The sequence below is a fragment of the Heterodontus francisci genome, chromosome 19, assembly GCF_036365525.1.
Source record: "Heterodontus francisci isolate sHetFra1 chromosome 19, sHetFra1.hap1, whole genome shotgun sequence".
Lineage (NCBI taxonomy): Eukaryota > Metazoa > Chordata > Chondrichthyes > Heterodontiformes > Heterodontidae > Heterodontus > Heterodontus francisci.
The window spans coordinates 88030505-88048479 of NC_090389.1; the positions used below are offsets into that span (position 1 = coordinate 88030505).

Here is a 17975-nt window from a genome sequence, read left to right on the forward strand (position 1 = left end):
TGGTCAAAATATTCCAGAACGCACTGGATTCTAGAAGGGTCCCAGCAGATTGGAAAACCACTAATGTGACACCCCTGTTCAAGAAGGGAGGGAGATAAAAAGCAGGAAATATAAGCCAGTCAGCCTAACATCGGTTGTTGGGAAAATGCTCGAGTCCATTATTAAGGAAGAAATAGCAGGACATTTAGAAAAGCTTAATGCAATCAAACAGAGTCAACATTGTTGTGTGAAAGGGAAATCATGTTTGACAAATTTGCTAGAGTTCTTTGAGGATATAACAAGCAGAGTTGATAAAGGGGAACCGGTAGATGTAGTGTATTTAGATTTCCAGAAGGCATTCGATAAGGTGCCACATGAAAGACTATTGCACAAGATAGGAGCTCACGGTATTGGGGGTAATGTATTAGCATGGATTGAGGATTGGTTAACACACAGAAGACAGAGTTAGGATTAATGGGTCTTTTTCAGATTGGAAAGACATAACTAGTGGTGTGCCACAAGGATCAGTCCTAGGGCCTCAATTATTTACTATCTATATTAATGACTTGGAGGAGGGGGCAGCATGTAATATATCCAAATTTGCTGATAACACAAAAATAGGTGGGTAGATAGAAACATAGAAAATAGGAGCAGGAGTAGGCCATTCGGCCCTTCAGGCCTGCTCTGCCATTCAAAAAAGATCATGGCTGATTGTCCAATTCAGTACCCAGTTCCCGCTTTCTCCCCATATCCCTTGATCCCTCGGACATTAAGAAATATATCTATTGCCTTCTTGAATATATTTAATGACTTGGCCTTCACTGCCTTCTGCGGTAAAGAATTCCACAGGTGAAGAAATTTCTCCTCATCTCAGTTCTAAATGACATACCCCGTATCTGGACTCCCCAGCCATTGGGAACATCCCCTCTGCATCTAGCCTGTCTAGTCCTGTTAGAATTTTATAGGGTTCTATGAGATCCCCTCTCATTCTTCTAAACTCTAGTGAATATAGACCTAGAATATAGGTTGAGTGAGTGGGCAAAAACTTGGCAAATGGAGTTTAATGTAGGAAAGTGTGAGGTCATGCACTTTGGTAGGAAGAATCAAAAGACAGACTATTATTTAAACGGAGAGAGACTCCAAAAAGGTGCAGCACAGAGGGATCTGGGTGTTCTTGTGCATGAAAGACAAAAAGTTAGCATGCAGGTGCAGCAAGTAATTAAGAAGGCAAATGGAAGTTTGGCCTTTATTGTTAGGGGGTTGGAGTTTAAAAATAGAGAAGTCTTGTTACAGCTGTACAGGGTGTTGGTGAGACTGCACCTGGAGTACTGTGTACAGTTTTGGTCCCTGTATTTAAGAACGAATATACTGGCATTGGAGGCAGTTCAAAAGAGATTCACTTGGCTGATTCCTGGGATGAGGGAGCTGTCTTATCAAGAACGGCTAAACAGGTTAGGCCTTTATTCATTGGAGTTTAGAAGAATGAGGGGTGATCTTATTGAAACGTACATGATTCTGAGGGGGCTTGACAGGGTAGATGTTGAGAAGATGTTTCCACTAGTGGGGACTCTCGAACTAGGGGACATAGTTACTGAATAAGGGGACACTCATTTAAAACAGAGATGCGAAGGAATTTCTTCTCTCAGAGGGTAGTGAATGTCTGGAATTCTCTACCTCAGAGAATTGTGGAGGCTAGATCAGTAAAATATTTAAAGAGGAGGTAGAGAGATTTTTGAAATATTGGGGAGTTGAGGGCGATGAGGAGTTGAGCTCTGGGGCTCATCAGCCATGATCTTATTGAATGGCGGGGCAAGCTTGATGGGCCGAATGGACTACTCCTGCTCCTATTTCTTATGTTCTTATGTAATCTTTAGGAGGGGATTCAAACTCACAACCTTCTGACGCAGAGTTGAGTGTGCTGCCTACTGAGCTATGGTTGACACAACAAAGGTAAGGCTTCAAGGCTTGACTGGGGAGGGGGATACATACCGGCCACTGGGCCCCTTCTCCCTCCAAAATGGGCAACAGTCTGCCTTCCACAGCTTTCCCAGGGCCTGCGGATACTCCATGGGGGAGGTGGCAGCATAGGCAGAAGGCCAGGAAATGGAGTCCGACCTCCACATCGTCAGTTACATGCAGCAGGTAAGGGGAAAAAGGTGGTGGCTGTCCCAAAGGGAGTGGGGTTTGGGGTGTGGGGGTAGAAGAAGAGAATTAAGGACAGGGTGGAGAGCCAAGAGGCCGATCCCTTGAGTGTCTTGAGTATGGAGGAAAGACTGGAGAGACTTGGAATATCTTACAGGAGGTAACTAGCAGGAGACTCCTACTCCTGTTCCGATGTTCCGATGACTTCGTAAAGGTATTTTAGTTAGTAAACAGTACAGGAAAGGTTAATCTGGAATAATATTTAAAGTTAAACCTTGGGATTGAGCTTTGGCTCAGTTGATAGCACTCCCTTTTGCCTGTGAGTCAGAAGGTCATGGGTTCAACCATTTCAGAGCCTTGAGCATAAAATCTAGGCTGACACTCCCAGTGCGGTACTGTGGGAGTTGTGCACCATTGCAGCTGCTAACTTTCAGGTAAGATGTTAGGTGTTCACTGTACAGTAGCATGATAGTTATGTTACTGTACTTGTAATCCAGAGGCTTGGACTAATGATCCTTGAGAAGGTGGTGGGGAGCTGCCTTCTTGAACCGCTGCAGTCCATGTGGGGTAGGTACACACACAGTGCTGTTAGGAAGGGAGTTGCAGGATTTTGACCCAGCGACAGTGAAGGAACGGCGATATAGTTCCAAGTCAGGATGGTGTGTGACTTGGAGGGGAACTTGCAGGTGGTGGTGTTCCCATGTATGTGCTGCCCTTGTCCTTCTAGTTGGTAGAGGTCGCGGGTTTGGAAGGTGCTGCCTGAGTAGCCTTGGTGCATTGCTGCAGTGCATCTTGTAGATGGTACACACTGCTGCCACTGTGCGTCAGTGGTGGAGGGAGTGAATGTTTGTAGATGGGGTGCCAATCAAGCGGGCTGCTTTGTCCTGGATGGTGTCGAGCTTCTTGAGTGTTGTTGGGAGCTGCACCCATCCAGGCAAGTGGAGAGTATTCCATCACACTCCTGACTTGTGCCTTGTACATGGTGGACAGACTTTGGGGAGTCAGGAGGTGAGTTACTCGCCTCAGGATTCCTAGCCTCTGACCTGCTCTTGTAGCCACGGTATTTATATGGCTACTCCGGTTCAGTTTCTAGTCAATGGTCGCCCCTAGGATGTTGATAGTGGGGGATTCAGCGATGGGAATGCTGTTGAATGTCAAGGGGAGATGGTTAGATTCTCTCTTGTTGGAGATGGTCATTGCTTGGCACTTGTGTGGCACGAATGTTACTTGCCACTTATCACCCCAAGCCTGGATATTGTCCAGGTCTTGCTGCATTTCTACACGGACTGCTTCAGTATCTGAGGAGTCACGAATGGTGCTGAACATTGTGCAATCATCAGCGAACATCCCCACTTCTGACCTTATGATTGAAGGAAGGTCATTGATGAAGTAGCTGAAGTTGGTTGGGCCTAGGACACTATCCTGAGGAACTCCTGCAGTGATGTCCTGGAGCTCAGATGATTGACCTCCAACAACCACAACCATCTTCCTTTGTGCTAGGTATGACTCCAGCCAGCAGAGGGTTTTCCCCCTGATTCCCATTGACCTCAGTTTTGCTCGGGCTCCTTTATGCCATACTCGGTCAAATGCTGCCTTGATGTCAAGGGCAGTCACTCTCACCTCACCTCTGGAGTTCAGCTCTTTTGTCCATGTTTGAACCAAGGCTGTAATGAGGTCAGGGGCTGAGTGGCCCTGACGGAACCCAAACTGAGCATCACTGAGCAGGTCACTAAGCAAGTGCCACTTGATGGCACTGTTGATGACACCTTCCATCACTTTACTGATGATTGAGAGTAGGCTGATGGGGCGGTAATTGGCCGGGTTGGACTTGTCCTGCTTTTTGTGTACAGGACATACCTGGGCAATTTTCCACGTTGCAGGGTAGATGCCAGTGTTGTAGCTGTACTGGAACAGCTTGGCTAGGCGCGCGGCAAGTTCTGGAGCACAGGTCTTCAGTACTATTGCTGGAATATTGTCAGGGCCCATAGCTTTTGCAGTATCCAGTGCCTTCAGTCGTTTCTTGATATCACGCAGAGTGAATCGAATTGGCTGAACAGCCAATGGTCCAGCCTCCTCCATCACCATTCCTGGGGATGTCCTGTCCCACCTGCAGGGCAGACCCACCATAGGTGGCGGCACAGTGGTATATAGTGGAGACTGAATGGCCGTACGAGTCCTCAACATTGGGCTGAATTTTATGCCATGCCAGCAGGTCGGATGGTGGCGTGGGGGTGGCGTAGATTGAGCGGGAGGCTCCGGGATGCCTTCCCACCCCACTCCTGCCTCCGGTCAACTTTACGGGGGTTGGGCGGGGGGGGAAAACAGCCCCCCCACCTGAGGCCAATCAAGGCCCTTAAGTGACCACTTAACAGCCACTTAAGGGCCCTCGCCCGCCTCCACGGGTATTTTACCCGTGGGAAGCGGGCATGCTGGGGAGGTGAAAGGCCGCCCAGCGATAGCTGCCGGCTTTTCCGCGTGCCAGGGGTGCCATGGCAGTCAGGCACAGGGTGTCCGATTGACAGCCGCACCTGCCTCCCAACCTATCCCCGGGACCCAAGATGGCCCCACCCGAAAATGACTACCCTTGCCTCGCTGCCATGACTGACCACCCCCCTGACGAGGAAAGCCCAACTTACCTAAAGTCCTGGCTCCATGGCATCGGCTGGGCTGCTGTCCCAGCAGTGACCACTGCTCCCGGTGGCACTGCTGGGACTAAGAGCTACTGGCCCGCTGATTGGCCGGCAGCTCACTGAGGCGGGACCTCCTCCCTCAAGCAGGTGGAAGTCCCGCCTCAGGACAATTAAAGCTCGAGGACCCGTAAAATGCGGATCGGATCCCTGGGGTTCACCACTGACTTTTACGTCGGCGGTGAAGTCCCGTCTGCCTACGATAAAATCCAGCCCATTGACTCTGAACCTCATGAAGTCACATGGCATCAGGTCAGACATGGGCTAGGAAACTTTCTGCTGATTACCACCTACCGCCTTCCCTCAGCTGATGAATCAGTACTCCTCTTTGTTGAACACCACTTGGAAGAAGTACTGAGGGTAGCAAGGGCACAGAATGTACTCTGGGTGGGGGACTTCAATGTCCATCACCAAGAGTGGCTCAGTAGTACCACTACTGACCGAGCTGGCTGAGTCCTGAAGGACATATCTTCCAGACTGGGTCTGCGGCAGGTGGTGAGAGAACCAACAAGAGGAAAAAACCTACTTGACCTTGACCTGTCGCAGATGCATCTGTCCATGACAGTATTGGTAGGAGTGATCACTGCACAGTCCTTGTGGAGACAAAGTCCCGCCTTCACACTGAGGATACCCTCCATCGTGTTGTGTGGCACTACCACCGTGCTAAATGGGATAGATTCAGAACAGATCTAGCAGCTCAAAACTGGGCATCCATGAGGCACTGTGGCCCATCAGCCGCAGCAGAATTGTACACCACCAATAATAACAACAACTTGCATTTATAGAGTGCCTTTAACATAATAAAACATCCAAAAACACCATGGGGGTTACCACTGACCAGAAACTTACTTGGACCAACCATATAAAAACTGTGGCTGCAACAGCAGGTCAGAGGCTGGGGATTCTGCGGCAAGCAACTCATCTCTTGACTCTCCAATGCCTGTCTACCATCTACAAGGCACAGGTCAGGAGTGTGATGGAATACTCTTCACTTGCCTGGTTGAGTGCAGCTCCAACAACACTCAAGAAACTAGGCAGCATCCAGGACGCTTGATTGGCACCCCATCCACCACCTTCAACATTCACTCCCTCCACTACCGGTGCACAGTGACAGCAGTATGTACCATCTACAAGATGCACTGCAGCAACTCACTAAGGCTCCTTTGACAGCAGCTTCCAAACCCGCGACCTCCACCACCTAGAAGGACAAGGGCAGCAGATGCATGGGAACACCACCACCTACAAGTTCCCCTTCAAGCCGCACACGATCCTGACTTGGAACTATATCGTCGTTCCTTCACTGTCGCTGGGTCAAAATCCTGGAACTCCCTTCCTAACAGCACTGTGGGTTGGCATTCACTCAAATGTCTTATTGTTGTGCATGGCCTATTCATTTAAGTGCGTGGGCCCTTTACTTTTTTGTGCGGCTGCACTCTGTTCTCGGCTTGCGTGGGAGCTTCCAGGTTGCTTCGCAACCACGCAGCTTAAAGGGAACATGGCTGCGGGTGTACCTACACAACATGGACTGCAGCAGTTCAAGAAGGTGGCTCACCATCACCTTCTTAATGTCAATTCGGGCTAGGCAACAAATGCTGGGCTTGACAGAAATGCTCACATCCCAGGAACAAATTAAAAAAAAGGCTCCGTCTGTATTCTCAGGTGAAAATAAAAGATCCCTTGGCACTATTTTGAAGAAGAGCAAGGTATTTCTCCGCGGGGTCCCGGTCAATATTTATCCCTCAACTAAAACAGATGATCTGGTCATTATCTCATTGCTGTTTGTGGGATCTTGCTGTGTGCAAATTGGCTGCTGTGTTTCCTGCATTACGGTAGTGACTACACTTCAAAAGTACTTCATTGGCTGTAAAGCACTTTGGAATGTCCTGGGATTGTGAAAGGTGCTATATAAATGCAGGTCTTTATTTTACCAATTGACCATACTCTCCTCTCAAGGATTTCTCCTTACATTTATCAATTCTCTCCTCACTGATATATTTGTAGAGTGCTTATTGTTCTTAATATTTTTTGAGATTCTCTCAACTTACTCCCTCCTTTAAAGGCCTGCGCAGGTCAGGGAAAAAAAAAAACATCCTGAACCCAACAGAACCACATCGGACCCGAGCCCGACCCAGCCCGAGTCCCTCCATTTTTTCTCCGCGCCCGGCTGACCCGAGCCCGACCCAAGCCGAGCTGACCCGACCCGACCACCGGAATGTTCCCTTTACCTACCTTGCGACTCCGAATCTGCAGGAAGCTGCAGCAGGAGCATGATGACGTCATAGAGACGCTCACTCGCTCACTGCGCAGACTCATAGTTTCCCTCGTTGACGTCCCGGATTCCCAGCTCAGGTAGGTTTTTTACTTTTAACACTTCTTGCTGTGTGTGTCCGACCCAGACTCGGCCTGATCTGAGCCCGAAAGCCGGACCCGGGAGAGCAACCCGACCCGAACCCGAACCCGGACCCGACACATGTCATTGAGTTTGGGTCAGGTAGCAGCCCTTTACCCTCCTTACTCTCTGAATATCTTAGCCTCTCACATTCTCTCCTATTTTTATTACACCAATAAGCCCCATCTACCCTTCGATTTTAAATTCTTCCCAATCTCTTTATCTAACCACTGAATTCTGAAACTTGAAGTTAGTGTCCTTTTTAAAAAAAAAGAATGGTAGGTATTTATTCTGTACCTTTGCAATTTCTGTTTGCGAAATAGATCATTGTTAATCTAACATCCCATGTGCTGATTTTTATTGCTGCCTCAGCTCAGCTAGCTCACTCATCAACTTTCTAACATTCTCCCCCTCTCGACCTGACACCCGTGTTTTCATACTAACTTTTCTAACCTGAAGAAACTAAATATGAACTAAATGATACAATTTTAAAGGAGGTGCAGGAACAGAGAGACCTGGGGGAGTATGTAGACAAATCTTTGAAGGTGGCAGGACAAGTTTAGAAGGCTGTTAAAAACCATATAGGATCCTTGACTTTATTAATAGAGGAATAGAGTATAAAAGTAAGGAATTTATGCTAAACCTTAATAAAACACTGGTTCGGTCCCAATTGGAGTATTGTGTCCAAACGGGCGGCACAGTGGCGCAGTGGTTAGCACCGCAGCCTCACAGCTCCAGGGACCCGGGTTCGATTCCGGGTACTGCCCGTGTGGAGTTTGCAAGTTCTCCCTGTGTCTGCGTGGGTTTTCTCCGGGTGCTCCGGTTTCCTCCCACAAGCCAAAAGACTTGCAGGTTGATAGGTAAATTGGCCATTATAAATTGTCACTAGTATAGGTAGGTGGTAGGGAAATATAGGGACAGGTGGGGATGTTTGGTAGGAATATGGGATTAGTGTAGGATTAGTATAAATGGGTGGCTGATGTTCGGCACAGACTCGGTGGGCCGAAGGGCCTGTTTCAGTGCTGTATCTCTAATCTAATCTAATCTAATCTAATTCTGGGGCCACACTTTAGGAAGGATGTCAGGGCCTTCGAGAGGGTGCGGAGGAGATTGACTAGAATGGTCCCAGGGATGAGGGAATTCAGTTATGTGGAGAAACTGGGATTGTTCTCCTTAGAGCAGAGGTTAACGGGAGATTTAATAGAGTTGTTCAAAATCATGGAGGGTTTTGATGGAGTAAACAAGGAGAAACTGTTTCCAGTGGCAGGAGGGTCAGTAACCAGAGGACACAGATTTAAGGTAATTGGCAAATGAGCTACAGAGTAAATGAGGAGAATTGTTTTTACACGGCAAGTTGTTGTGCTCTGGAATGTACTGCCTGACAGGGCAGTGGAAACTGATTCAATCGTAACTTTCAAAAGAGGATTGGATAAATACTTGAAGGGGATAAGTCTGCGGGGCTGTGGGGGAAGAGTGGGCAAGTGGGACTAATTGGATGGCTCTTTCAAAGAGCTGGCACAGGCACGGCAGGCCGAATGGTCTCCCTCTATGCTGTACGATTCTGTGATTCTTTGGCCTTAAGCTGATGGTTATTACTCCCGAAATAATCACCCATATTCAACTTGATGAGAACATATCATTGAGCTCCATGTGACTGACAGTGACTGAAACTATTAGGTAGGGTGACCAAAGCTCGATTGAAGGTTTTGTTTTAAGAAGGGTTGCATTTCTATAGTGCCTTTCACAACCACAGGACTCCCCAAAGCACTTTACAGCCAATCAATTACTTTTGAAATGTAATCGCTGTTGTCATGTGGGAAATGGGACAGCCAATTTGCTCACATAAAGCTCCAATAAATACCATGAGATAAAGACTGGATGATCTGTTTCAGGGACGTTGATTGAGGGCTAAATATTGGAGGAAAACTCCCCCGCTCTGTGCCATGGGATCTTATATGTCAGATGAGATGGGGCCTTGTCTTTAAGACATCTCATCTGACAAACAGCACCTCTGACTGTGCAGCACTCCCTCAGTGCTACACTGGAGTGTCAGCTTTAGATTTTTGCATTCAAGTCCTGGATTGGGACTTGTACCAACAACCTTCTGACTCAGAGGCACAAGTGCTACTAACTGAGCCACATAAGAGAGGGAGCTGGAGAGGAGGAGGAGTTTAGATGGGGAATTGCAGAGCGTGGCGCCTCTTTAGCTGTAGGTCTGTTCGAAAGCAGTGGGCCAAAGCAGTTGGAGTCAGAATAATGGAGAGTTTGGGGTGAGTTGTCAGGCTGGAGTAGGTTACAGAGATAGTGAGGGCCAAGGCCATGGAGGGAATTCAAAGCAGCAACTTGCATTCATATAGTGCCTTTAATGCAGAAAAAACATCCCAATGGTGAGAATTTATAATTTGATGACCTGGGAACCAACATAGCATAATGAGGATGGAGGTGATGCGCTGCCTTGGCTTAGTATATGGGCAGCAGAGTTTTGGATATGGTGGGTGCAGGATGGAAAACCAGCCAGAACAGCATTGGAGTAATCATCTCTGGCGTGACAGAAGCAGGGGTGAGAGTTTCATCACTGGAACGTAGGATGAGGCCATTCAGCCCCTGTTCCACCATTCATTGAGATCATGACTGATCTGTCTCTGAACTCCATCTACCCTAGGGCTAAGGCAGGGTGGAGGTAGAATTAAGTGGTCTTCTGTGATGGGAAGGACCTGGGGTTGGATGCTGAGCTGGGAATTGAAGAGGATGCTGAGATTATGAATGGTCTGGTTTAACGTGAGACAGTGGCTGGGGCAAGAAATGGAATCAGTGATGAGGACAATGAGTTGGTGGTGGAGATGGGTGAAGACAATGGCTTCGGTCTTCCCAGTGTTAAGCTGATAAAACTGCGCTCATCCAGGACCGGATGTCAGACAAGCAGCCTGACAACACAGAGGTCGAGAGAGATGGTGAGGACGGTTTCCCTGTGTATATGTGGACCCTGATCCCATTCAGTGAGACAACAACAACAACTTGCATTTATATAGCACCTTTAACATAACCATAGAGTCATTTATGGCACAGAGGAGGCCATTCGGTCCATCGATTCCATGCCGCCTCTCCATGGAGCTATGCAGTCAGTCCCACTCCCCTGCTCAATCCCCATAGTCCTGCAAGTTTATTTCTCTCAGGTGACCATCCAACTTGCTTTTGAAGTCATTGATTGTCTCCGCTCCCACCACCCTTGTGGGCAGCGAATTCCAGGTCATTACCACCCACTGCGTAAAAAAAGTGCTTCTTCACATCCCCCTGCATCTCTTGCCCAAAATCTTCAATCTGTGTCCCCTATGGGTATGATTTAGTGGCGATTACTGAGACGTGGTTGTTGGGAATTGAATATCCAAGGGTACTCAGTATTTCAGAAGGATAGGCAGGAAGGAAAAGGAGGTGGTATCACTTTGTTAGTGAAGGAAGAGATCAGTGCTGTAGTGAGAAATGATATAGGCACTGGAGATCAAGACATAGAATCAGTCTGGGTAGAAATAAGAAATAGCAAGGGAAAGACGTCACAGGTGGGAGCAATCTATAGGTCCCCAAATAGTAGTTCCGCAGTGGGGCACAGTATAAACCAGGAAATACTGGGGGCTTGCAAGAAAGGTACGGCAATAATCATGGATGATTTTAATATGCATATAGACTGGATTAATTAAATTGGCAAGGGTAGCCTCGAGGGAGAGTTCATTGAATGTATTAGAGATTGTTTTTTGGAGCAATATGTTGTGGAACCAACCAGGGAGCAGGCTATTCTAGATTTGGTATTATGTAATGAGGTGGGATTAATTAATGATCTCATAGTTAAGGATGCTCTAGGGAAGAGTGATCATAGCATGATAGAATTTCAAACTCAGTTTGAGGGCGAGAAGCTGGAGTCCCACGCGAGCATTCTGGAGTTAAACAAAGGTAATTACGAAGGCATGAGGACAGATTTGGCCCTAGTGGACAGGGCAGGAAGACTAACAGGTAGGACAGTTGATGAGCAGCGGCAGATTTTTAAGGAGATATTCAATTCCTCTCAACTGAAATATATTCCAGAAAGGAAGAAAGATTCTAAGAGGGGGATAAAACATCCATGGCTAAGCAAGGAAGTTAAGGATAACATAAAGACAAAAACTAAGGCATACCATTTTGCAAAGGCCAGTGGCAGGCTGGAAGATTGGGAAACTTTTAAAGATCAACAAAGGGTTACTAAAAAAGTAATAAAAAGAGCAAAGGTAAATTATGAAAGAAAACTAGTGCAAAATATAAAAACGGATACAAAAGCTTCTATAAGTATATAAAAGGGAAGAGAGTAGCTAAAGTGAATGTTGGTCCTTTGGAGGATGAGACTGGGGAGTTAATAGAAGGGAACACAGAAATGGCAGAGACACTAAATCAGTATTTTGCCTCAGTTTTCATGGTGGAGGACACTAGTACCATCCCAATAGTAACAGGAAATGCAGAGGTTATAGAAAGGGAGGAACTTAGAACAATCATCACTAGGGAAAAACTACTGAGCAAACTATTGGGATTGAAGGCAGACAAGTCCCCAGGGCCTGATGGCCTACATCCTAGGGTCTTAAAGGAAGTGGCAGTGGAGATAGTGGATCCATTGGTTAGAATTCTCTGGATACGGGAAAAGTTCCAGTGGATTGGAAAAAAGCTAATGTAACGCCCTTATTCAAAAAGGGAGGGAGGCAGAAAGTAGGAAACTATAGACCAGTTAGTTTAACATCTGTCATTGGGAAATTGTTAGAATCCATTATTAAGGAAGTAATAACAGGACATTTAGAAAGTCAAAATGCAATCCATCAGAGTCAGCATGGTTTTATGAAGGGTAAATCGTGTTTGACTAATTTGCTAGAGTTCTTCAAAGCTGTAACAAGTAAAGTGGATAATGGGGATCCTGTAGATGTAGTTTATCTGGACCTCCAGAAGGCATTTGATAAGGTGCCGCACAAAAGGTTAATACACAAGGTAAGATCACATGGGGTTAGGGGCAATTTATTAGCTTGGATAGAGGATTGGCTAACCAACAGAAAACAGAGAGTCGGGATAAATGGGTCTTTTTCTGGTTGGCAAGATGTAACTAGTGGGGTGCCACAGGGTTCAGTCCTCGGGCCCCAACTATTTACAATCTATATTAATGACTTGGATGCAGGGATAGAAGGTACTATCGCCAATTTTGCAGATGACACTAAAATAGGTGGGACAGTAAGTTGCAATAAAGAAATAAGAAATCTACAAATGGATGTGGATAGATTAGATAAATGGGCCAAAATTTGGCAGATGGATTTTAACGTGGATAAGTGTGAGGCTATCCATTTTGGTCGGTAGAATAGAAAGGCAAATTATTATCTAAATGGAGAGAAACTTCAGAGTGCTTCGGTGCAGAGGGATCTGGGTGTCCTCGTGCATGAATCGCAGAAAACTAGTTTGCAGGTACAGCAGGTGATAAGGAAGGCAAATGGAATTTTGGCATTTATTGCTAAAGGAATGGAGTATAAAAGTAGGGAAGTGTTGCTGCAACTGTACAAGGTATTAGTGAGACCACACCTGGAGTATTGCGTACAGTTTTGGTCCCCTTACTTGAGAAAGGATGTAGTTGCATTGGAGGCAGTTCAGAGGAGGTTCACTAGATTGATTCCAGAGATGGGGGGCTTGTGTTATGAAGAGAGATTGAGCAGTTTAGGCCTTTACTCTCTGGAGTTTAGAAGAATGAGAGGAGATCTAATTGAGGTATATAAGATGATTAAGGGGATTGACAAAGTAGACATAGAGACAATATTTCCTCTTGTAGGGTAATCTACAACGAGAGGTCATAGTTTTAGGATAAGGGGTAGCGGATTTAAAACAGAGGGTCAAAGGGTCATGAGTCTGTGGAATTCACTACCCCAGAGTCCGGTGGATGCTGGGACATTGGGTAAATTTAAGGAGGAGATAGACAGATTTAAAATTCAAAATGGTTTGAAGGGTTATGGAGAATGGGCAGGAAAGCAGAGTTGAGGCCGAGATGAGATCAGCCATGATCGTATTGAATAGCGGGGCAGGCTCGAGGGGCTGAATTGCCTACTCCTGCTCCTAGTTCTTATGTTCTAGTCCTTGTATTATTTGTTAATGGGAACAGTTTTTCCTTGTCTGACTTATCTGAGCCTGTCATAATCCTGCACACCTCTATCAAATCTCCCCTCAATCTCCTTTGTTCCAAGGAGAACAAACTCAGCTTTTCCAACCTTACCTTGTAACGAAAATCCACCATCCCTGGAACCATTCTGGTAAATCTCCTCTGCACCCTCTCAAGGATCCTCACATCCTTCCTGACGTGTGGTGACCAGAACTGGACACAATACTCCAGTTGGAGCCTAACCAGAGCTTTATAAAGGTTCAGCATAACTTCCCTGCTTTTGTACTCTATGCCTCTATTTGTGAATCCCAAGATCCCATATGCTTTGCTAACCACTCTCTCAATATGTCCTGTCACCTTCAAAGATCGATGCACATGAGTCTCTCTGTTCCTGCACACTCTTTAGAATTGTGCCATTAAGCATATATTGCCTCTCCCTATTCCTATGATATAAAACATCCAAAGATGCTTTACAGGAGCATAATAAGACAAAATTTGACACTGAGCCAGGGAAGCTTGGCCACTAAAGTTTCAGAGGAACATCAAAGAAAAACCTACCGAGTCCACCAGGGGGCGCTGTGGCCACGACTGTTGCCATGGAAACCGGCCGGGCAAGCAGCCGGCGTCTTCTGCAGTGCCTGCAGGGTCCTTCCAGAGACACAATTAATTCCAATTTCCCATTGAAGATACTGAATAGTTTCATTTAAGTGAGAGGCGGCGGTGGAAAGGAAAAGTGAGTGTTCATCAGGACCCCGTCAGGCAAGTGCGAGGCAGCTGCGGCGGGCGGAGCATGCGCAGCACTCGGCTCGTTCCGGGTCGTGTCTCACGGGCGCGCGCGGGGCTGCGGAGCGAGAAGTGGCGAAGCTTCGGGAATCTTCTCCGCCCGCCAAATTATTGATCGGCCCTCCCCAGATAACTAATTGCGTCTTCCGGCGAATTGATGCTTTTCGTGAGGTAAAAGCGGGTCGGAGGAGGTGATTTTTCTGTTTTAGTCGGTGTTGCAGCGGCAGTGTCGCTTCCCTCTCCCCGGCTCCGGACACCATGGCTCCGACCGGCTCCACCGCCTCTCCCGAGGAGCTCAAGAACCGCATCAAACGTCTCGTCGACTCGCATCTGGTGGTAGTGTTCAGCAAAACCTATTGTCCGTATTGTAAGAAGGTGAGCCCGGGGCCGCGGCCTGTGACGGGGAGGGTGGACATGAAATATCAGCCCTTTTCCCCTGGTGTAGTTTTTCGGCTGGAGCAGGCTCAGCGGTTAGAATGGGAGCTGCCTATGTAAACATGTCACGCTGCAGCAGAGCCCCCACTGGTGGAGGTTATATTTACACCTCCTCCCATAACTATTGGTGAAGGAAGGAGCTTACATTTGTCTAGCGCCTTTTGAAACCTGGGGATGTCCCCAAAGTGCTTTACAGCCAGTTAAGTACTTTTGACGTGTAGTCGCTGTTGAAGGAAAGGTAACAGACAACTTGTGCACAGTGAGATCTCGCAAGCAACAATGAAATAATGACCACATGATCTGGTTTGATGATGGTTGAGGGACAAATATTGGCCCCAGGACACAGGAGAGGACCGCCCTGCTCTTTCAATAGTGGCTGTGGGATCTTCTACAACCACCTGAGAGGGCAGATGGGGCTTAGGCTTAATGTCTCACCTGAAAGATGGCACCTCTGACAAAGCAGCACTCCTTCATTACTTTACTGGGAGTGACAGCTCACATTGTGTGCTCAAGGTTTTGGAGTAGGACTTCTGACTCCAAGGTGAGTGTGTTGGGATGGTAATGTGCTGAATGCAGTAATTGGGGAAATGTTCCAATTAATTCCCTAGTTTCAGTTACTTCAAGAAAAACTGCTTAAAATGTAAATTGCAAATATGGTAACTCCTGCTGGGGTATAACTTTGCTGTGCTAGCAACCATCCTTTATCTTGCCAAAATATATTTGAATTCAGATTTTCAGGCTACATGATGGTGCAGACCATCACAGCAAAGCCTAATTCTGTTTGCAAATGCCTGAGATCCAGTCTAGGTTACTGCATATTCAAATGCCTTAATGCATAACGGTGAATGTAATCATTTCTCATGATCAAAGATTAGCTTGGGTCCTTGTATTGATTCAAGCACACTCCAGGATTTGCATACAAAATCTCTTTTTATAGTACTGAGGGAGGGAGTGTGCAATTGTTGGAAGTGCTGTCTTTGATGTGAGACTTTTACACTAAAGACTTGTATGTCTGTTTGCTGTGTCCAAGATCTATCTGGTACAAAAGCAAAATGCAGAGCTGGAAATACTGAGCAGGTCTGGCAGCATCTGCGGAGAGAGGAAACAATTGATGTTTCAGGTTGAGCCTTCATCAAAACTGGGAAAAATTAGAAATGTGCTTTGTTTTAAGTAGGTCGAATGGGGGGGGGGGGGGGTGGACAAAGGACACGAGGGAAGGTCTGTGATAGGATGGAAGACCAGATATTAAATGTCAAGAGACGGTGGGGCAGAGCCAAAGAGAGTGGTAATGGGAGAAGTGAAAAAACAAAAGTGTCCAGAGGAGAAGAATAATGGCAGAGCTCCAACGCAGGCTTGAGGAAGAGCATCTAAATAGCCTTCTGGACTCGGCGTTGAGTTCAGCAATTTCAGACTGGATTCTCTGTCCCCCATTTTCTTTCCTTTGCATGTTTCGGTCTTAACCTTTTTTTCTCTTGCTTTGCTTTCGGGTAGCAGCAGCTATTCATTATTTTTCTGTTCGTACCTCCCCAGACACATCTTTTGTTTCTTTACTTGTCCCATTACTACTCCCGTTGGCTCTGCCCCACTATCTCTTGTCATTTAATATCTCATCTTCTATCCTATTGCAGACCTTCCCTTTTTGTTCTTTCTACACCCTCATCTCCCCCCCCCCCCCCCCCCCCCCATTTGACCTCCTTAAAACCTGTTACATTTCTAACTTTTCCCAGTTCTGATGAAGGCTCATCAACCTGAAATATTAACTGTACCTCTCCCCACAGATGTTGCCAGACCTGAAGAGTATTTCCAGCATTTTCTTGTATTAATATCTCCCCTGGTGCTGTTTGAGCAGAGTGTTTTCCTGGTGTCTTAGTCAATGTTGCCCCTCAATAAACGCTACCAAAACAAATTTCACTGCTTATTTATGTCACGCACTGTTTCTAGAGTGTTGCAAATTGGCTATTGTATTTACCTACATATAGAGGTTGCACTTTAGAAATAATTCACTCAATGCAAGGATCTTCTGATATCCTGATGATGTGATAAGCTACTTTATAAATAAAAGTTTGTTATTTCTGGCTTATCCCCTTTATCTGTTTGCTTTGTATATGGCACTTTGCAATGTCCTCAGGCTATTCCCTGCTGTAGAGAGTGCAGAGTAGATCCACTAAAATAATGACTGGGATGTGTTTTAGTTATGAAACCAGAGAAATTGGTGCTTTCAATTACAGCAGATTAGAAGAGCTAACAGATTTTCAGTATTAAGGCAAAGTTTGGGAGTGGGTATGAGGAGGTGAAGGAAGAACTTTTGAGCCTGCACAAAAGCAAAATACTGTGGATGCTGGAATTCTGAAACTGAAAATACTGGAAATACTTAACAGGTCTGGCAGGGTCTGTGGGGAGAGAAACAGTTCTGTTTCAGGTCAATGACCTGCAGATGCTGCCAGACCTGCTGAGTTATTTCCAGCATTTTTTGTTATTTACTTTCGATTCTGTAATAAAGGATAAACAATGAAGGAAGGTAAGCTTTTTTTAACCTGGGAGGTATAAGTATATGGAATTCCCTACCAGTAACAGTAGTGGAAATTGAATAAACAATAGCTTTTAAAATTGAAGTGGATAAATATTTGGGTGGGTGGGGGTTATTAAACAGTATAGGGGAAGGAATCTGCTTTCAAAGAAGGGTCAAGTATGACCGGCAGAATAGTCTCCACTGTGCTATAAAATTCTGGTTTACAGCTGCACCCAATCCTGTCCTTGTGAACAATGCCACCAGAGAGGCTACCATAAGCAGAAACTGCTTCAGTTGTCCTTCACCTATGATGACTGAAATGCCTCTTCCACTTCCTTGGCTGAGATCGGTATAGAATGAAGTTGAGGATTCCCAGTCTGCATGTCTCTGCTCACTGGGTAAACTTACTGAGTCATTTGGAGAAGCCCTCATTGTAAATGCTTGTAAAGTGTGGTAAATTGTAATGTATTCATGAAATTACTGTTGGTTCTATAAAATTGATATAAATTATTAAAATGGTCAGTTGTCTTGCTGGTAATCAAAACATGGAGTTATAAAATTGTGTTTTGGTAGAAAGTTTTGAGGTTTACTTACCAAAACTAATGGTGAGATGTTACAGTATTTTCTACTATCTTTTTTGAAAGGTTCGAATTGTTTGCAGCCATTTCATGAATACTCATGTTTTAATATTCATGTTCTATAATGAATGGTCTGAACACTCTCCTTTTTATTATCTTGGCTTTCCCGATTACTTTATTGATCAGGGCTGGAATTTTACTTTGGGTAGGGGGCCCCGCCCACTGGCCAAAAAGTTGGTGGCGAGCCCGCCTCCGGGCCTGGGGAGCCACGCTGGGATTTTTTGCTCCCCAGACCCTTAATTGGTCTTGGGCTGGACTTCCACTTCACCCT

The 17975-nt window shown here is 46.1% G+C and overlaps 1 protein-coding gene across 1 annotated transcript in view; it reads left to right on the forward strand.

Annotated features, from left to right (window-relative positions):
- The first annotated feature begins 14134 nt into the window (after positions 1–14134).
- Positions 14135–17975, forward strand: part of txnrd3 (thioredoxin reductase 3) — a 58048-nt gene continuing 54207 nt past the window's right edge. The window contains exon 1 of the mRNA XM_068052171.1: positions 14135–14497. Within this exon, the coding sequence (XP_067908272.1) occupies positions 14381–14497 (117 nt within the window). The 5' untranslated portion in view covers positions 14135–14380. The remainder of the gene's footprint in view (positions 14498–17975) is intronic.